Source organism: Gallus gallus, chromosome 34 (assembly GCF_016699485.2).
Source record: "Gallus gallus isolate bGalGal1 chromosome 34, bGalGal1.mat.broiler.GRCg7b, whole genome shotgun sequence".
In the NCBI taxonomy this organism is placed as follows: Eukaryota; Metazoa; Chordata; class Aves; order Galliformes; family Phasianidae; genus Gallus; species Gallus gallus.
In genome coordinates this window covers 1,305,067-1,325,414 of record NC_052565.1, presented here as the reverse complement: position 1 = coordinate 1,325,414, position 20,348 = coordinate 1,305,067, and the positions used below count along the sequence as shown (strand labels likewise).

The window sequence follows — 20,348 nt, the reverse complement described above, 5'->3', positions numbered from 1 at the left end:
CAGCGTGACTGAGAGGACCTGAGACCCCTCTGGCGTGGGGAGGGGACAGCACTGACCCATAGAGACCCAGGACCCCCAAACCCCAGCACAGCCCACGAACAACAAATAAACCAGAGCCACACCTGTGACCGTTTCAGCTTTATTCAGCCCAGCTTTATTGAGCGTCCCTGTGCAGCAGCCCAGAAGGGCACCTATCAGAACGAACCACTATTCCTCCCCGTCCTCCTCGCCCTCCACGCTGTCAGCCCCCACCTCCTCGTAATCCTTCTCCAGGGCAGCCATATCCTCCCGAGCCTCTGAGAACTCCCCCTCCTCCATGCCCTCCCCCACATACCAGTGCACGAAGGCGCGCTTGGCGTACATCAGGTCAAACTTGTGGTCCAGGCGCGCCCACGCCTCGGCGATGGCCGTGGTGTTGCTCAGCATGCACACGGCGCGCTGCACCTTGGCCAGGTCCCCCCCGGGCACCACGGTGGGCGGCTGGTAGTTGATGCCCACCTTGAACCCAGTCGGGCACCAGTCCACAAACTGGATGCTACGCTTGGTCTTGATGGTGGCGATGGCAGCGTTGACATCTTTGGGCACCACGTCCCCGCGGTACAGCAGGCAGCACGCCATGTACTTGCCGTGCCGCGGGTCGCACTTCACCATCTGGTTGGCCGGCTCGAAGCACGCGTTGGTGATCTCAGCCACCGACAGCTGCTCGTGGTAGGCCTTCTCAGCAGAGATGACGGGGGCGTAGGTAGCCAGGGGGAAGTGGATGCGAGGGTAGGGCACCAGGTTGGTCTGGAACTCCGTCAGGTCGACGTTCAGAGCCCCATCGAAGCGCAGCGAGGCCGTGATGGAGGACACGATCTGGCTGATGAGGCGGTTCAGGTTGGTGTAGGTGGGGCGCTCGATGTCCAGGTTCCTGCGGCAGATGTCGTAGATGGCCTCGTTGTCCACCATGAAGGCGCAGTCGGAGTGCTCCAGCGTGGTGTGGGTGGTGAGGATGGAGTTGTAGGGCTCCACCACGGCCGTGGACACCTGCGGGGCCGGGTAGATGGAGAACTCCAGCTTGGACTTCTTGCCGTAGTCCACCGACAGGCGCTCCATCAGCAGCGAGGTGAAGCCGGAGCCGGTGCCGCCCCCGAAGCTGTGGAACACCAGGAAGCCCTGCAGCCCCGTGCACTGGTCAGCCTGCGGGACACAAGGAGGAGTCATGGGGGATCCAGGCAGCTGCACAGTCGGTCCTTCCTTCCTCTTTGTGGCCTCGTGAGGACATTCCGGAGGGGATTCTTTTGGGGATCTCCAGGGTAGGAGGCACCAGGGCAGGGTGATGGGGCACCTGCAGCCATTGCAATCGGCCCACTGAGGTGTGGATCCCCTGGGGGGCACAGCCTGTGGGGTGGGGGCACTGGGCAGCCTGGGGGAACACGCCAGGGTGGCGTCTTGTTCCATCAGACAGCTGCAGAACTGCAGAACGTCCTCTTTATGGCCTGGAGAGAACACTCGGGGGGGATTTCCAGTAGTGGGACAGGGTGAGGGGTACCTCCATCCACCGGGGGGTCACCACTCGGAACATGAATCCCCTGGGGAAGCCCCATGGGCACATGGCCTCATGGATGGAGGGCAGATACCATCAGCTTCCCCCACCCATGGGGTGTGCATAGGGAGCAGATTGAGCTGCGGTGTTGGCCAGCTCATTCCTGGCCTCGCATCCCACACCTCTGCACCAAGAGATGCGTGTCCTGAGCCATCCTGCTACAATGTGCTGTGCTGGCATCGCCTGCAGCACAGCCAGCAGCACCGCAGCTCTGTCGCTGGCGTGGGAACAGAAGTTCAAAGCAATGGGGCAGCAGCACCGGTCCAACCGGCCCCACGGCGGTGGCGGCGCCCACGCAGAAGCCCCAGGTCCAGCCACAAGCAGCCGGATTGGCACCAGGAGCAGACAGAGCCCTGGGGTGGGCATGGGGAGGGGACAGCACTGACCCATCCGCCCTGTCCTGTCCCTCCAGGGCAGCCCCACCTGCAGTCCTTAATGCTGCTTCCCATCCTGCTGACGGCGTGAAAAGGAGCTGCTGATCCCCACCCCATTCTCCCATAGGTGGGGACTCACCCAAAGGAGACCTCACATCAAAGGGAATCTTCGCATGACCCAAAAGAAGGAAGAAAGTGAGGTTTTCCCAAGCACAAAGGCTGCCCCGTGCCCTGCAGGCCCATCCCACACCCACAGTCGATGCATTTGGGTCCAAGCATGGGGGCTGCAGCAGCAGCACATCGGCAGCACCCACGGGCACGGGGGGCAGCATCCCACCCACTGCAAGAAAAGGGCGTCCGATGCACTCAGAGCCCCACAGCACAGCTCTGTGCTGCCCACTGATCACACAGGGGGAGGGCAGGGGGGGACCCAACGGTGCGGGCAGCCCCACGGTGCCGTACCCACCAGCTTGCGGATGCGGTCCAGCACCAGGTCGATGATCTCCTTGCCGATGGTGTAGTGCCCCCGGGCGTAGTTGTTGGCCGCATCCTCCTTGCCCGTGATCAGCTGCTCGGGGTGGAAGAGCTGCCGGTACGTCCCCGTGCGCACCTCATCTGGGGGGCACCGCGACCAACGTCAGCACCGCCACGGCACCCCCACGGCCCCCCCAGCAACACCCCCACCCCACTCACCGATCACGGTGGGCTCCAGGTCCACGAAGATGGCACGGGGCACGTGCTTGCCGGCCCCCGTCTCGCTGAAGAAGGTGTTGAAGGAGTCGTCCCCCCCGCCGATGGTTTTGTCGCTGGGCATCTGCCCGTCGGGCTGGATGCCGTGCTCCAGGCAGTACAGCTCCCAGCACGCATTGCCGATCTGCACGCCCGCCTGGCCCACGTGGATGGAGATGCACTCACGCTGTGGGGAGAGGGAGGGGGGTTTGGGTGCTGTTCTGCTGTGCCCCATCACTGCACAGCTGGGGGGGGGATCTCCCCATGGTTATCCTCCCCATGGTTATCCCTACGTTCTCCCACTTCTAGTGGGACGGCAGCTCTCAGTTTGGGGCTGTCTGACCCGATGGCTGTGCTGCTTCCATCACTGCACAGCTGGGAAGTGTTTTTTCCCCATAGTTGTTCTCAGTTGTAATGGGATGGGGACACCGTTTGGGACATACAGCCCCAACGTCTCCTCTTCTCCAGAGCCAAGAATGGGGCTCTCCCCAGCTGCCCCCCCCCCCCCCCCCAGCTGCACTGGGATGGGGCACTCTCTGCCATTCTCTTCCCCACTGGGCACTGCCCCACATGGCAGTCCCGGTGCCCACAGTTCAGCCCCACGGACGCGGTGTGAGGCTCAAGGTGGGGCGGGGGCAAACTCCAAAGGCCACGAGTGCAGCGGCAGAGACTCACACGGGATCCAGCAGCTCCACGGGGAGCTGCCCGGGTGGAAAACAGATGCTGCCCCACGTATGACTCACATCCACGGGGATCCACGAGTGATCCCACACCCCCCCCCCCCCCCCTCCCATGCAGTATATGGGACACACACAGTCCCCACTACCCCCTTACCCCCAGTCTTACACACGGCTCACCTGAGTCCTGCAGCCCCCACCCCACAGCCCCCTACCCCAAACCCACTCGCAGCCCCCCACCCACCCACCACACCCCTATCCCATATCCAGGACACACGTGCTTCCAGCGACCCCACGCATTGCCCACGTGATTTCCACAGCCCTCCCACGCCGGAATCCCCCCCAAGCCCACGCAGAGGGTCCCACAGCCCACCCGCGTCCACCCTCACCATAGCCGCTCACTGCCCGACTTGTTATGAAGCCGCCGGTGAGAGGAACAGAGAAAAGTCCCCCCCGGGCCCCCCATTATATACGTGAGGGGGCGTGGCTTCAGTGGTGTGGGGCACACGGGGGCGTGACCCCGACGCCCCGCCCCCGTCAAGCCCCGCCTCCTTCGGCGCCACGCCCTTTCCGCCACGCCCCGCCGCTGATTGGTCGGTTCGAACGTCAGGTGCGGGAGGGCGGGGCTTTTATTAGGGGGCGTGGTCAGTGATAGGCACCCAGTGGAATTTGGGGGCGTGGTCTGATGGGCGGTGGGCGTGGCTTGAGCAGAAGGGGCGGGGCGTTCCCAGGAGGGGCGCGGAGGGGCCGTAGGCGGACCCCAATGCGAGGGGTCCCGGTGCCCCCCCATCCCCATCCCCAACCCTGCAAAGGCGGAACCGGGGCCCGGAGGGGGGGGCTGTGGGGGCCCCGCTGTCCCCGTGTCGCCGTTCCCGTGGGAATCCCCGCGGGGCACCGCCGCGCCGTCTCCTTTTGCCGCTGCCGTCGCCTTTGTTCCCCCGCCAGCGCCGGGGGGGCATTTCCCTGGGGCGGTTGGGAGGGGGGGGGGGGGGGGGCAGATCCTGTAGGGCAGGAGGAGCGGGCCGGGGGGGTGGGGGGAGCACCTCGCGGGTCAGCTCACGTCTGGCCCCGGGCTGTGGGTGGGGACCGTTTGGGGTCACCCAAACGTGGGGCTTTGCGGGGGGGGGGGGCGGCACTGCTCCCCTTCCATTTAAGGGCCCCCGAGGATTCAGTGTGGGGGACCACGATGTCCCCAGGGCTGAGGGACCCCTCTGCCCCCAGGGGGGGGTCCTGAGTGTGGCAGGTCCCTGCAGTGCCACCACAGTCCCCTGTGTGCCTGGGGGGGGTCCACGTGCCCCATGGCTGCAACCCCACAACCCAAACTGCACCATGATTCCACCCCCCCCTCTCCCAGTATATCCCCCCCCGACACCCTCAGTGCCGGCTCCTCTTATAGGACTGGAGCACCCAGTGTCCCACACTGCTCCCCACTGCTCAGCCCCATTACCACCAGAACCCCCCCACGCTGGGGACCCCCCCTCCTTCCCTATGGGGATGCACCGATTCCATTACCCCCCCCAAGCTCCCCCTTTCCCCCCCCCCCATATTCCCCCCATCCCCATCTCTCTGCCGCAGCCGCCGCCCCGTGCCTTTATCCCTGCTTTTGCCGCAATGCGGTGCCGCACCTGCAGCCCCCTCCCCACATCCAGACAGACGTAGCCCCCCCACACACACACCCGACCCTTAACCCTGTGCCCCCCCCGTTCCCACTCTCTCATCATCCCATGGGCGTTGGGGGGGTGGGGGACACCCAAATTATGAGGACAAAGCGGTGACCCCCCCCCCTCATAGGTGTCCTGTAATGCTATGGGGATAGGGACCCCCACCTGATCCCAAGGGGGGGGGACACAGAGGTCACCCCGTCGTGTTGGGTGCCCCCACCTCCGCCGTACCCCCAGGGCCCCATCCCTCAGTCTGGGTGAACATGTCACATCGATGCTCAGGGGACAGACAGACAGACAGACAGACAGAGCTGGCGGGCACAGGCAGTGGGGGGTAGGGGGGGGGGAGGGGGGTGTGCAGAGCCAGAATCCTCCACCAACCCCATACCAACACCATGACCTCGGATTGGGCTGCAGTGAGGGGAGCAGGGCTGGGGGGGGGGGGGGGGATGCAGTGGGGCTGGGAGGCTCCGGGGGGGCTCCGGGGGGGGGGGCGGTATGGCCTCTGTGCTGGGTTGTGTCTGGGCTGCAAACACGGCAGGGGCCCAGCAACAGTCACCAGGAGCTGCTGCGTTGCTACCAACAATCAACACAGCACAGGCGGCCTGGAGTTAGTTGGGGGGGGGGGCATTGGGACCTGGGGGGGGGGAGCACTGGGAGCTTGGGGAAATGGAGCCAACCCCCCCGTCCCCCCCATGGACTGCTGTGCACTGCATCTGTGCATTGGAAAGGGGGGTAGGGTTAATGTCTCCCCATAGCAGAGCACTGAGGGGAACTGGGGAGGGGAGGGGGGGGGAACAGGGGTAGTTTTAAACCCCCCCCCCCAGCAGTACAATGGGGTCAGATGGGGGTTGTGGGATGGAGTCACCTCCTTGCAGATGTATGGGGGGGGATTGGGGTCCCAGACCCCCCCCGGACAGTTCTCCACCCCGCACAGTCCCCATCTCCTGCACTCCCCTGGGCTGGACCCCCCCTCACCACCCCATGAGGTGATGGAGGCAGGGAGGGGGGGTATGGGGGGGGTCGCAGCCTGTATCCTAGCAACCTGTCTCCTAGCAACGCCGTTGCTTAGCAGCGGGTGGCGTGGTGGCGAGTGGCCTTCCATACCTAACGAGGTGGGAGGGGGCTGGGGGAGACCCCCCCCCAGAACTCAGAGCCCATCACCCTTCAACCTGCAGCACCCTGGGTGGGGGGGCTGAGCCCCCAGGACCCCCCAGAGCCCCCCCACCTATGTCCTTGGGGATATTGAAGGGCACCTCCCATCCCTGGGTTACGGGTTGGGGGCTGTATTTCCCACTCCTGGGGGGGTCAGAACCCCACAGAGCCCTCACAGGCAATGGCTGTGGGGGGAGCTGGGGGGGTTGATTTTTTTTTGGGGGGGGGGGGGAGCACAGCCTGACTGGGGCTGCCTCAGCCTTTGTTCTGGTGGGCGCTGCCCGGCTCATGGCTCCTCTTTGTCTGCAGCCCCACACTCCCGGAGGTGGGGGGGGATGGGGGGGGGGGATGGGGAGCCCCGCCCTGGTTTAGCAGCACCCCAAAAGCACCGAGGGAGGGGGGCGGAGAGGTGAGGACATGGGAACGAAGATGTGGAGCATCCCAAAAATGCACACATTGTATGAAAAAAAGCAGAAAGAAATCGTGATTTCCCAGCTTTTTTTTGGGGGGGGGGGGAGGAGGGGGATGATGCTGGCAGCTCCGTCCTCAGTGCCCTGCAGCACGAACCCCCCCCCCCCCCCCCCCCAATAAAAGAGCCACTAGGAGATGTGCAGGAACCCCTGGAGCTGGGCAGGATGATGGCTCGGGGTGGGGGGGCTGCAGCAGATGGGGGGAGGGCGGGGGGGAGGTCAGGGTGGTCCAACTATGTCCAAAACACCAACTGCTGCAGAGCAGCTGCTGATGGACCTGGAGCTGTTCTGGGGGCTGGGGGGGGGGTCCAGTGGCTGTAATGGGGGCTGAGGGGGGGGGGGCGGGTTGGCCTGGAACAGCCCCGGGACTCCCCTTTCTTTGGGCCTCCAGGGGCTGCGATCTGCACACAAAGAGGGCCAAAGGATGGCTGGGAAGGGGGGCTTTGGGGCACAGCCAGGAATGGGGACAGCGACAGTTCCGGGAATGGGGACAGGGATGCGGCCAACGCGAGGACAGCAACACGGTTCAAACGGGGACTGAGGTGTGGCCGGGGATGGGGACGGGGATACGGATGGGGATTGGGGTGTGGGCACGGCTGGGGACAGGGGCATGGCTGGGGTTGGGGAGCAGGATGGGGATGGGAATGGGGGCACAACTAAAGCTAAGGGCCAGGATGTGGCCAGGGGTGGGGATGGGGATGGGGACAGGGATGGGGACGGGGATGGGGACAGAGATGGGGATGGGGACGGGGATGGAGATGGGGACAGAGATGGGGACGGGGATGGGGACAGTGCCACAGCCGAGAAGCAAAGCGCTGTGGCACAACTGGGGATGGGGTGCAGGGCGTGGCTGGGGCCGATGGCACGGAGAGAAACGGGGTTCAGGGATGGGGACACTGATGGGGACAGAAGTGGAGGACCGGGGATGGGGACGTGGGAACCGGAGCACGGCGCAGAACGGACCCCCGGAGCCGGGAGCGGTGATGGAGTGGTGGTGGTGGCGGCGGTCCCCACCGCATCCCCCGTCGTCCCCCCCCCCGCCCCGCCCCGCCCGCCCTTTGTCTGCAGCTCCGGTGGGGCGGGAGGGAGGAGGGGGGGGGGGAGGGGGCGGCATTACCTCATCCCCGCACACCAATGGCCGCCGTCGGGGCCGCCTCCCCCCGCACCGCTCCGCTCCGCCCCGGCGGCCCTATAAAGCCCCGTTCCACCGCCCGGCTCCGCCGCGTCTCTTACATCGACTGCCTCAGCGTCGTGCTGTGAGAAAGCCCCGGAGCGAGCAGCCGCCATGGTGAGCACCGGGGGGGCACCGGGACCGGGCTCTGCGCATCTCCCCCCCACATATCCCTTTGTTCCCCTTTTTTCCCCCTTTTTCCCCCCTTTTTGGCTCTTCCCCCCCCTCTGAAGCCGCGGAGCCCACAATGAGGTCGCTTCGAAGGGCTCCGGTGACAAAACGCGGCCCCCACCCGGGGCGGGGGGGGGAGATGAGGACCACTCGTTCGGTGCTGAGCCCGCACCGGGTGCGGTCCCCGTTAAACCGCATCGGGTCCCGTTAATCCGGGCAGGATGGGGCCTCGGTGCCGCGTCAGCTTCGGGTGTGGCCGCCGTTAAATCGAGGGGGGGGGGACGGGACTTAAGGACCCGCTAATTGAAGAGGAATAGGGCTCCCTCAGTACCGGGTGTAGCCCACCTTTAAATGGGGTTGGGGGGGTCTTAAGAGCCGTTCCAGGGAGTGAAATGAGTCCCGGTGCCGAGTCAGCACAGGGCGTGGCCCCCGTTAAACCGAGACGGGGAACACCGGGTCCCTTTCAGTAGGGTGAGATGGGACCTCCCGGTACCGGCTCCGCGCTGGGCGTGGCTCCCGGTTAACGGAGCACAATAGGAGCTCCGTTCTCCGGTTCGGAGCCGGTAAGGGCGTGGCTCCGGTCCGATGGGGGCAGAATAGCGCTGAGGCCACACCGGGTGGGGCGATGGTTAAACTGGGACCCCCCTCCCGGACAGAATGAGTCCCGGTGCTGAGCCCTCAACCGGCAGCGTTGTGTCCCTATAGGGCAGGGCGTGGCCCCAGCCCCATGGACAGCGTGGGATCCCGTTGCTGAGCCCACAACCCACAGTGGGTGGGGTTACAGAGCTGGATGGGACCCCCCCCCCAGTACTGACCCCCCCCCCCCCCATCGGGGTGTGGCTGTGCTGCAGCCCCAGAACAATGGGATGGGGATGGGTACGACGCAGCCTTTGGGGGGGGGGGTCGGGCCCTATTCCAGCCGCCAGAGGGCGCTCTTCTCAGCCCATCCCTATGAACGGCGTCTCCATGGGGATGCGGGCTGGGGGCGGAGGGGAAACACAACGCTGAGCCATGGGGTAACGCTGCCCCATATCCACCCCACAGCGTGAGTGCATCTCCATCCACGTGGGCCAAGCGGGCGTGCAGATCGGCAATGCGTGCTGGGAGCTGTACTGCCTGGAGCACGGCATCCAGCCCGACGGGCAGATGCCCAGCGACAAAACCATCGGCGGGGGGGGACGACTCCTTCAACACCTTCTTCAGCGAGACGGGGGCCGGCAAGCACGTGCCCCGTGCCGTCTTTGTGGACCTGGAGCCCACCGTGATCGGTGAGTGGGGTGGGGATGTTGCTGGGGGGGCCGTGGGGGTGCCGTGGCGGTGCTGACGTTGGTTGCGGTGCCCCCCAGATGAGGTGCGCACGGGGACGTACCGGCAGCTCTTCCACCCCGAGCAGCTGATCACGGGCAAGGAGGATGCGGCCAACAACTACGCCCGGGGGCACTACACCATCGGCAAGGAGATCATCGACCTGGTGCTGGACCGCATCCGCAAGCTGGTGGGTACGGCACCGTGGGGCTGCCCGCACCGTTGGGTCCCCCCCCCCCCCACCGTGTGGTCAGTGGGCAGCACAGAGCTGTGCTGTGGGGCTCTGAGTGCATTGGAACCCCTCCACCTGCAGTGGGTGGGATGAGCCTGGGGGGCTGGGTGGGTGGGTGGCGTGATGAGGACAAAGGCTCTGTTCCTCTGTCTCGCCCTCCCCTCCAGACCCAGCCAGGCTGGATTTAGATTGAATATATTAATTAATGGTAATCCTGTTGTGCTGGCTGCCATTGGCTGGCAACGTGCCGCGGTGCAGCTGCGGTGTTGGAGCTGCTCCACAGCGCCGCGTCCCCCGACAGTGCTGAGCTGTGCAATTCTTCCTTTGTTCCCCTGCCCCCCCCCGCCCACCCCCAGCCCTGGCTGCAGCCACGTCCAGCTGCACTTAGAGGGGATGGGAACCCCAGGGATTGTGGGGGTGGAGGCAGAGCTGTGGGCTGTCCCACTCCCATCCCAACACTGTGGCCAAGACCGCAGCTCAATCTGCTCCCTGCACACACCCCATGGGTGGGGGAAGCTGATGGTATCTGCCCTCCATCCATGAGGCCATGTGCCCATGGGGCTTCCCCAGGGGAGTCATGTTCCGAGTGGTGACCCCCGGTGGATGGAGGTACCCCTCACCCTGTCCCGCTACTGGAAATCCCCCCCGAGTGTTCTCTCCAGGCCATAAAGAGGACGTTCTGCAGTTCTGCAGCTGTCTGATGGAACAAGACGCCACCCTGGCGTGTTCCCCCAGGCTGCCCAGTGCCCCCACCCCACAGGCTGTGCCCCCCAGGGGATCCACACCTCAGTGGGCCGATTGCAATGGCTGCAGGTGCCCCATCACCCTGCCCTGGTGCCTCCTACCCTGGAGATCCCCAAAAGAATCCCCTCCGGAATGTCCTCACGAGGCCACAAAGAGGAAGGAAGGACCGACTGTGCAGCTGCCTGGATCCCCCATGACTCCTCCTTGTGTCCCCGCAGGCTGACCAGTGCACGGGGCTGCAGGGCTTCCTGGTGTTCCACAGCTTCGGGGGCGGCACCGGCTCCGGCTTCACCTCGCTGCTGATGGAGCGCCTGTCGGTGGACTACGGCAAGAAGTCCAAGCTGGAGTTCTCCATCTACCCGGCCCCGCAGGTGTCCACGGCCGTGGTGGAGCCCTACAACTCCATCCTCACCACCCACACCACGCTGGAGCACTCCGACTGCGCCTTCATGGTGGACAACGAGGCCATCTACGACATCTGCCGCAGGAACCTGGACATCGAGCGCCCCACCTACACCAACCTCAACAGGCTGATAGGGCAGATCGTGTCCTCCATCACAGCCTCACTGCGCTTCGATGGGGCTCTGAACGTCGACCTGACGGAGTTCCAGACCAACCTGGTGCCCTACCCTCGCATCCACTTCCCATTGGCCACGTATGCGCCGGTGATCTCTGCTGAGAAGGCCTACCACGAGCAGCTGTCGGTGGCTGAGATCACCAACGCGTGCTTCGAGCCGGCCAACCAGATGGTGAAGTGCGACCCGCGGCACGGCAAGTACATGGCGTGCTGCCTGCTGTACCGCGGGGACGTGGTGCCCAAAGATGTCAACGCCGCCATCGCCACCATCAAGACCAAGCGCACCATTCAGTTCGTAGACTGGTGCCCGACTGGGTTCAAGGTGGGCATCAACTACCAGCCTCCCACCGTGGTGCCCGGGGGGGACCTGGCCAAGGTGCAGCGCGCCGTGTGCATGCTGAGCAACACCACGGCCATCGCCGAGGCGTGGGCGCGCCTGGACCACAAGTTTGACCTGATGTACGCCAAGCGCGCCTTCGTGCACTGGTATGTGGGGGAGGGCATGGAGGAGGGGGAGTTCTCGGAGGCTCGGGAGGATATGGCTGCCCTGGAGAAGGATTACGAGGAGGTGGGGGTGGATTCGGTGGAGGGTGAGGGTGAGGAGGAAGGAGAGGAGTACTGAGAGTTCACAACGGTGCTGCTCGTACAGGGAACAATCCTAGTTATCCCCCACCCCACCCCCGTGGGTCTGTAGCGGTGTGCGCTGCTGTCTGTGCTGTTCTATGGTCTGTGGTTCAATGGAAAGTCTGTTACAGACCCCTCCCCACCCCGCCCTCCCCCTGTCCTCTCCTGTGTGTCTCAATGAATAAAAAGCATTTCCTGTCTTAAGCTCTGTGTCTGAGTGCTCTGTGCTGTGATGCTGGGATAACCCCTCCACTCCCCCTCATTGCTGGTGGTGCTGCTGAGCTCAGCACCTTCAGCCCCCTCTCTGTCCCGGGTGGGTCACCCATCTCTTCGCCCCCCAGCGTGTGGGGCAGAAGATGGGGGAGGGATGTGGGTGAGAAGCGCTGGGCTGCGGCCATTCATGAGGTTCTGTGGGAGCCGCGCATCTTTATGAATGGGGACTGCGCGTTCATTCATACCCCAGAGGTGGGCAGACACAGCCATCCTGGGGGGGGGGAATGATAAGGGGACACATCCCCTCATGGGAGAGAGGGGCTGAAGGGTGGGCACAAAATGCCCCTATGCTGAACGTTCCCCCCTTTGTTTAAAGTACTGTAGGTGATTAATTTGGTGATAATTTGAATCTCTCCCCCCCATTTACACTGGAGCGTGATGCTGTAGGGGATGGGATACCCCAATGGGAATCCTCTGGGATGGGCAGGAGTGGGGTTTGCTTCCCTTTCCCCCCCTTTAATGCTGGGCTTTGTGGCTGCAGCAGAACCCAGACTGCCCTATAGCCCCCCAGAAAGCAAGCAGCCTGCAGGTGGGTGGGGGTATGTGGGGAGGGGGCATGGAGCAGTGCTTGCTGATGGGAAGCACAAAGAGTTTCCTCCTTTCTGCCTTACATTCAATTAATGAAACTCAGCTCACATCTTTCGGGTTCTGACCGTTTCTCCCACCCCATCTTTCCATGGTGGTGCAGTGGCCCTGAGCTGCCCCCCTAATGTGAGCCCCCCCACCATATAAGCAGCACTGCACCATTCCATCCCCGTGCATTGGTGCCCACCATCCCCACTGCAGCACCACGGGGACCTCTGCAGTGCCCACTCCTGTGGTGCTGCTGTCACCCGAAACGGGGGAAGAAAACTCTCTGACCCCATAATGGTGTTAGAAAGCAGCACTCCTTTATTCCTCACCCTACAAAACAGATGATGCGGCAAACAAACGATGCTCTGACAGCTCAGCTTCTACATCTGAACACTGAGGACACACCTATGCAGTATATTGGGAGACGTACTCATTCTTATCCAGTAACTCATTAATAAATGCTAATGGCCCCCTGGGCATTAACACCTATGGTGGTCCTATGCCTCTCTATTCTCTCCCCGGTTGTTTTTCCCCAGCTTGGCAGACTTCTGTTGCTCGTTAGGCCATAATGAGGGACTTCCAAAACAACACACATGAAATCCAAGGAAGATGGCCTTGCCTATGGGGGGTGTAAGAGATAAAAGCTGCCTGTTGTGACTGCAGGGCTTCTTGTGGGGCAGAATGAAGAGAAAACAAGGCTGTTTGCCCAGCAAAGCGGAAATGGGATGTTTTAGGACCAGAGCTCATCGATTCCTTTTGCTGAAGGGATACGACGGCCCTTAAACTGAGATCCTGATCCATATTGCTGAGCAGCCCAGCCTGCATCAGCATCAGCATCGAGCTCCAGGTCTGCTGCTGGGTGCCCCCCCCCCCAGGGCCGGTAGAAGCCTAAAGGGGGGGGGGGGGGGGGGGCTCTGCTGCCCACAGAGCCCCAGTAGAGCGATGGAGGGGGGCGGGTTCAGCCATGGGCTGGGGGAGCAGCGCTGTGTCCGCAGTCCCTCCCATTCCTATGGGCTGTAGGTGCCCCCCCCCCCCCCATCCCTGACCCCACCCACTGTGGGAAGAGGAACCGCTCCGCTCCGGACGGGGCAGCGCAGCCCTATGTGGGGTTGGGGGCAGTCAGCCGCCCACCCCCTCCCCCCCCCACAATTGCCCCCCCCCATTGCCCCCCCCCCCACGATGTGCTCACAGCGCAACGCGGCGCGAACCCCGCATGCAGCACTGCGGAGTTGCGGGGGTGTCACGCACAAAGGACGCCCCCTTATCCCCCCCACCCCCATTATTCCCCCCCCCCCCGGGGCTCTCCCTTCCTCATAGCCGCCATTTCGCGGCCGGCGGCCATGAGGCAGCGCCACGTCAGCGCAGCGCTGCTGCAGTGCGGCCGTGGAGGGGGGGGGGACACACCATAAGGTGGGGGGGGGGACACGACACTCGTGGGGGTCCCTCGGACTCCGGTGTACCGGGAGCAAAAAGCACCGGGAGCTGCGGGGGGGGGGGCGGCCCCGCGACCCCCGTGGTGGGATGGAGGGGATGTGAGGGCGGGGGGGGGGGCAGCGTGCAGATGGCACCGGCGTGGGGGGGGGGGGGGGGGTGCAGATGGGCCGGGGGCCCCATGGGGAGCTGAGCTTTCGGGGGGGGAGGGGGGGCAACGCGGAAGCGGATTAAAGGCTCTGGGCGTTGGGAGGAGGGGGGGGGAGCACGTGCTCTATATCCCCCCCCGCACTGTCGCAGTTTTCCTCTGCAGCAAAACCGCACCGAGGCGGGCGGGGATATGCGCAGGGGAAGGGGGGGGGTATTAACGGCTGTTGCTTTCGTTCCCTATTCCTTTCCCCCCCCCCCACCTCCGTCGCAGTGGGGCGGGCAAAACGCGTAGGGAGGACTGCGGGGGGGCGATCCCCGTAGTAATTTATCCCCCCCTCCCCAATCCCCAGCCCCCTTTTGCTGCTCCAGATGGGGGCTGCACCGCACTGCGGGGGGGGGGAGGGCGAATCGCCCACTCTGCAGATGAGGGGGGGGAGGTGGAGCGCTCCACGCGGCTCAACCAATCAGCGCTGGAGGTGTTTTGATGGGCGGTCGCATCGGCCAATGGGAGCGCGGGTGCTGCCCGCTGCGGTTCCTCTATATTAAGGGCGCTCCCGGGAGCGGCCGCAGTCGGAACTTGCGACGACTCTTTGCGTCGGGCCGAGTACCGCAACCATGGTATGGGGCGGGGGTAATTAGGGGGTAATTAGGAGTAGGGTTATGGGGTGGGAGCGATGAGTGGGTGAGTGGATGCGTAGAGGGGGCACACGTTGAAGAGGAGGCTTTGAGCAGTGGAAGGGGGTGTAGAGGATGGGTGGGGGGGATGGAAGTGGGGAGGAAGGATTGGGGGGATTTGGGGTCGGGGGGGGGATTATAGGGTCGGGGGGAAGGATTGGGGGGGAGAAATGAAGGGGCTGAGGTGAGGAGGGGGAGGGGAGCAGCGGGGGGTGGGGGTGAATGGCAAAGGAGTAACGGGGGCTGATGGGGTGAAAAGGGGCTGGGGGGGTAGAGCAGGAATTGGGGGGGGAAATGGGGGCTGGGAGGAGTGGAGGGGGCAGAGCGATGGGTTGGGGGGGTGTGGGGGAGGCACAGAGAGAGCCGGACCTCGGGGTGCCGCCTCAACCCGAGGACCCCATTGCGGCCCCCCCCGACACGTGGTCTCAGATCTCCCTCCCCATCCCCCCCATCGCTCGGATGGGGGCGGGGCATGAGCCCACTTTTGGCGCCAAGCCCCGACCGTTAGGGGTTTCCCGCGCGCGGGAAGGTGCAGGCGCGCTCCTCCCCCCCCCAACCCCCCCACTCAGCCCCGCCCCTGCGGCACCAAAACCCCCCATCCCCCCCCTTACCCCCCCCCAGTGCTGCACCCATTCCCTTTCCTGTCCCACTTTGCTCCCCGCACCCATCCGAGGGCAGCTCAGTGCGGACCCTATGGGGCCGATCCTGCCCCCCTCGGGGGTTTTATGCCCCTCCCATAAAGCTTAGGCAACCCCCCCACCCCCCCACTGTGAGCACCATCTGCCTTTCCAGGGAGGAATGCTGAGCAGGTGGTGCTGTATGGGTGCGGCTGGGAATGTGCAGGGTGGGGGTGGGGGAGTGGCAGAGCAACTGGACCCCCCCCTTACCCCCCCCCCATCCCATCCCCCCCACCCTGTGCTGCACTCATTGCTTTGGGTTCAGTCGGTGGCCACGTGGTTTCCCCGCGGTGCCGCAGTGATGTCAGCCCTGCAGTGCTGCTTCCTCATCCTCAGTGCCACCCCTTTCCCTGGCTGCGAAATGCCCTCCCCACGCACGGGGTGGGGTCACTCCCACGCTGCTATAGGGGGCCCAGGGTGTGGCTGACCCCAAACACCCCCTTCCCTCCCCCATGGCCCCATTGCTGCCCATGGAGATGGCACTGAGCACTGTGCGTCCCCTCGGGGCTCAGGGTGTCCCATGAGGACACAGTTATGCTGGACCCCATACAGACAGCGCTGGTGCTGCGAGTCCCCTCCCAGTACAACAGGGAACAAATAAGGATGACCATGGGGAAGATATCCGCCCCCCCAGCTGTGCAGTGATGGGGCACAGCAGAACAGCACCCAAACCCCCCTCCCTCTCCCCACAGCGTGAGTGCATCTCCATCCACGTGGGCCAGGCGGGCGTGCAGATCGGCAATGCGTGCTGGGAGCTGTACTGCCTGGAGCACGGCATCCAGCCCGACGGGCAGATGCCCAGCGACAAAACCATCGGCGGGGGGGACGACTCCTTCAACACCTTCTTCAGCGAGACGGGGGCCGGCAAGCACGTGCCCCGTGCCGTCTTCGTGGACCTGGAGCCCACCGTGATCGGTGAGTGGGGTGGGGGTGTTGCTGGTGGTGTTGCTGATGGTGGGGAGGGGGGGCTGTGGGGGTGCCGTGGCGGTGCTGACGTTGGTTGCGGTGCCCCCCAGATGAGGTGCGCACGGGGACGTACCGGCAGCTCTTCCACCCCGAGCAGCTGATCACGGGCAAGGAGGATGCGGCCAACAACTACGCCCGGGGGCACTACACCATCGGCAAGGAGATCATCGACCTGGTGCTGGACCGCATCCGCAAGCTGGTGGGTACGGCACCGTGGGGCTGCCCGCACCGTTGGGTCCCCCCCTGCCCTCCCCCTGTGTGATCAGTGGGCAGCACAGAGCTGTGCTGTGGGGCTCTGAGTGCATCGGACGCCCTTTTCTTGCAGTGGGTGGGATGCTGCCCCCCGTCCCCGTGGGTGCTGCCGATGTGCTGCTGCTGCAGCCCCCACGCTTGGACCCAAATGTGTCGACTGTGGGTGTGGGATGGGCCTGCAGGGCACGGGGCAGCCTTTGTGCTTGGGAAAACCTCACTTTCTTCCTTCTTTTGGGTCATGTGAGGCTCCCTTTGACATGGACTCTGATCCTTCTTTATGCAGTGCTTATGAGCAGCTGTGCTGAGCGCTTAACTCCTTCAGGGAAGCTCAAGCTGGCCCTGCATCCCTGCAGTGCTGTTCCTGGTGGGAGGGCTGCTGCCAGCTCCTGCCCACACATCTCTGTGGGCTCTTGGCTCCCAGAGGCACATTGCTGTCCTCCCAATGCTCACAGCCCAATGGAGGCCAATGCGTGCTTGGTGCAAGATGTCTCAAAGGGTTTGAGACAGCGGGGTTTGAGCTTCGCTTCCTAGGCAAGATAGTAGCAACGTGAATCTGGGACAGTTGGCAATGATGTGATGTTGTCTGCTGTTCTTTTCCAGGCTGACCAGTGCACGGGGCTGCAGGGCTTCCTGGTGTTCCACAGCTTCGGGGGCGGCACCGGCTCCGGCTTCACCTCGCTGCTGATGGAGCGCCTGTCGGTGGACTACGGCAAGAAGTCCAAGCTGGAGTTCTCCATCTACCCGGCCCCGCAGGTGTCCACGGCCGTGGTGGAGCCCTACAACTCCATCCTCACCACCCACACCACGCTGGAGCACTCCGACTGCGCCTTCATGGTGGACAACGAGGCCATCTACGACATCTGCCGCAGGAACCTGGACATCGAGCGCCCCACCTACACCAACCTGAACCGCCTCATCAGCCAGATCGTGTCCTCCATCACGGCCTCGCTGCGCTTCGATGGGGCTCTGAACGTCGACCTGACGGAGTTCCAGACCAACCTGGTGCCCTACCCTCGCATCCACTTCCCATTGGCCACCTATGCGCCGGTGATCTCTGCTGAGAAGGCCTACCACGAGCAGCTGTCGGTGGCTGAGATCACCAACGCGTGCTTCGAGCCGGCCAACCAGATGGTGAAGTGCGACCCGCGGCACGGCAAGTACATGGCGTGCTGCCTGCTGTACCGCGGGGATGTGGTGCCCAAAGATGTCAACGCCGCCATCGCCACCATCAAGACCAAGCGTAGCATCCAGTTTGTGGACTGGTGCCCGACTGGGTTCAAGGTGGGCATCAACTACCAGCCGCCCACCGTGGTGCCCGGGGGGGACCTGGCCAAGGTGCAGCGCGCCGTGTGCATGCTGAGCAACACCACGGCCATCGCCGAGGCGTGGGCGCGCCTGGACCACAAGTTTGACCTGATGTACGCCAAGCGCGCCTTCGTGCACTGGTATGTGGGGGAGGGCATGGAGGAGGGGGAGTTCTCGGAGGCTCGGGAGGATATGGCTGCCCTGGAGAAGGATTATGAGGAGGTGGGGGTGGATTCGGTGGAGGGTGAGGGTGAGGAGGAAGGAGAGGAGTACTGAGGGATCACAACGTTGTTACTCTTGCTCATACAGACAACAAAGCTAGTTATCCCCCCTACCCCCTTGGGTCTGTAGCGGTGTGCGCTGCTGTCTGTGCTGTTATGGTCTGTGGTTCAATGGCAAGTCTGTTACAGACCCACCCTTCTTCTCTTGTGTGTCTCAATGAATAAAAAGCATTCCCTGTCTTAAGCTCTGTGTCTGATTGTTCTGTGCTGCAATGCTGGGATAACCCTGTTTCTTCCCTCCCCTCCACTGGTGGTGCTGCTGGGGGTGGGCTGAGCTCAGCACCTTCAGCCCCAGCTCTGTCCATAAGGCTGTTCTCCCCCCCAGCGTGTGGGGCAGAAGATGGGGAGGGATGTGGGTGGGAAGCGCTGGGCTGCGGCCATTCATCAAGTTCCATGGGAACCGCGCATCTTTATGAATGGGGACCGCGCGTTCATTCATACCCCAGCGGTGGGCAGACACAGCCATCCTGGGGTCCTGTGGCCAGATGGGGGGGTTGCAAGTGAGAGCATGTCTCATCCCCCTCGTTGGGGGGGGCACTGCTCCAGGTGAGGCCTCATAGCAGAGGGATAGGATCACATCCCTTGCCTGCACTCCATCCTTTCATTTCCCAGTTTGTATTGGTAATGGGAGTTCCTTCAACCCAGGTGTGCACCCTGCACTTGGGTCTATTGAACCTCGTGAGGTTCACCTGGGCCCCCTGCTCAGCCTCTCCGTGTCTCTCTGATGGTATCCACTCCCTCTGCTGTGTCACTGCCCCTTAAAGCTCTGTCAGCAAAAAGCTGGGGGTGCACCCAACCCCCCTGTCAATGCCACTGCTGATGATATGAATGAGTTTCGGCCCCAACTGTGAGACACCACTCATTCCTCACTGATCTCCACCTCTGGACTTGGTCCTGCAGGCAGCCCTTTGCCCACTGAACGGTCCACCCATCAAATCCATCTCATGTTGGACAAGAAGGATGTTGGGGTTCTGTGCCAAAGGCCCCACTTGAATCTGGATGGCATCGGTGGCTCTTCCCTCCTCCACTGATGCAGTGACACCATCGTAAAGAAGAATGCTCCCTAACCCCAAAGCAGTGTTATAAAGCTTTGTTCCTTTATTCCTCATCCTACAAGTCAGGAGATGTGACAAACAAACCTGCTCTGAGAGCTCAGGTTCTACCTCAGAACAGTGAGGACTTACCTATGCACTACATTGACATAGGTACCCATTCTTTTCCAATAACTCATTAATGTGTGCTAATGACCCTCTGGGCATGAGTGGGAGCACCTATGGTGGCTTTATGCCCACTTTCTCTCCCCGTTTTTTCCACCATCTGATTAATCTTAGAGATTTTTGCTGACCTTGAGCTGTTCTTCCCCAGCTTGGCAGACTTCTGTTGCTCGTTAGGCCATAATGAGGGACTTCCAAAACAACACACATGAAATCCAAGGAAGATGGCCTTGCCTATGGGGGGTGTAAGAGATAAAAGCTGCCTGTTGTGACTGCAGGGCTTCTTGTGGGGCAGAATGAAGAGAAAACAAGGCTGTTTGCCCAGCAAAGCGGAAATGGGATGTTTTAGGACCAGAGCTCATTGATTCCTTTTGCTGAAGGGATACGACGGCCCTTAAACTGAGATCCTGATCCATATTGCTGAGCAGCCCAGCCTGCATCAGCATCAGCATCGAGCTCCAGGTCTGCTGCTGGGTGCCCCCCTCCTGTCCCCCCCCATGCTTTGGGGCTGTGGGCAGCTCTGTGTGGGGCCCTCCTGTTGGGGGTGTTTTGTGACCCCCCCAAGGCCGGTAGAAGCCCAAAGGGGGGGTGGGGGTGGGCTCTGCTGCCCACAGAGCCCCATTAGAGTGTGTGGGGGGGGGGTGCCCGGGGGGCTTCACCCATGGGCTGGGGGAGCAGTGCTGTGTCCCCACAGTGCTGAGTGCCCCCACTGTGTCCGCAGTCCCTCCCAATCCTATGGGCTGTGGGTGCCCCCCCCCCATCCCTGACTCCATCCGTTGGGTCAGAGGGGCTCCGTTCGGGAGGGGGCAACACAGCGGGGGGGGGGGGGAGAGGGGTCCGACCCTGTGACCGCAGTGATGGGGGTGTCCTCCCCACCCCCAAACCGGTTTTGCTGCCCCAGACGGGGGCTGCACCGCACTGCGGGGGGTGGGGGCGGAGGGGAGGGGCAAATCGCCCACCCCGCGGTTTGCGGGGGAAGGTGAAGAGCGCCACGAGGCTCAGCCAATCAGAGCTGGGAATGGTTTGATGGGCGACGCGGTAGCCAATGGGAGCCCGGTGCGCTAGCACGGCCCGCC

General features: G+C 63.5%; 3 protein-coding genes across 3 annotated transcripts; 2 read left to right on the top strand and 1 right to left on the bottom strand.

The window, feature by feature from the left end:
- Positions 1-123: 123 nt before the first annotated feature.
- Positions 124-3,807, bottom strand: LOC100857858 (tubulin alpha-1C chain-like). Its single transcript, XM_015300314.4, has 4 exons — positions 3,755-3,807; positions 2,653-2,875; positions 2,426-2,574; positions 124-1,179 (listed from the first exon to the last, which is right to left on the bottom strand). The coding sequence occupies exons 1-4, from the start codon at positions 3,755-3,757 to the stop codon at positions 208-210; spliced, it is 1,347 nt and encodes a 448-aa protein (XP_015155800.2). The 5' UTR covers positions 3,758-3,807; the 3' UTR covers positions 124-207.
- Positions 3,808-7,870: 4,063 nt separating this feature from the next.
- On the top strand, positions 7,871-11,679 carry TUBA1A (tubulin alpha 1a). Its single transcript, NM_001305272.2, is given in 5 exon segments — positions 7,871-7,939; positions 9,038-9,170; positions 9,172-9,261; positions 9,340-9,488; positions 10,493-11,679. Coding segments are annotated over 5 exon segments (1,356 nt in total). The 5' UTR covers positions 7,871-7,936; the 3' UTR covers positions 11,474-11,679.
- Positions 11,680-14,468: 2,789 nt separating this feature from the next.
- On the top strand, positions 14,469-18,242 carry LOC100859737 (tubulin alpha-1A chain-like). The gene is made up of 4 exons (XM_015300317.4): positions 14,469-14,520; positions 15,947-16,169; positions 16,271-16,419; positions 17,073-18,242. The coding sequence occupies exons 1-4, from the start codon at positions 14,518-14,520 to the stop codon at positions 18,051-18,053; spliced, it is 1,356 nt and encodes a 451-aa protein (XP_015155803.1). The 5' UTR covers positions 14,469-14,517; the 3' UTR covers positions 18,054-18,242.
- The last annotated feature ends 2,106 nt before the right edge of the window (positions 18,243-20,348 follow it).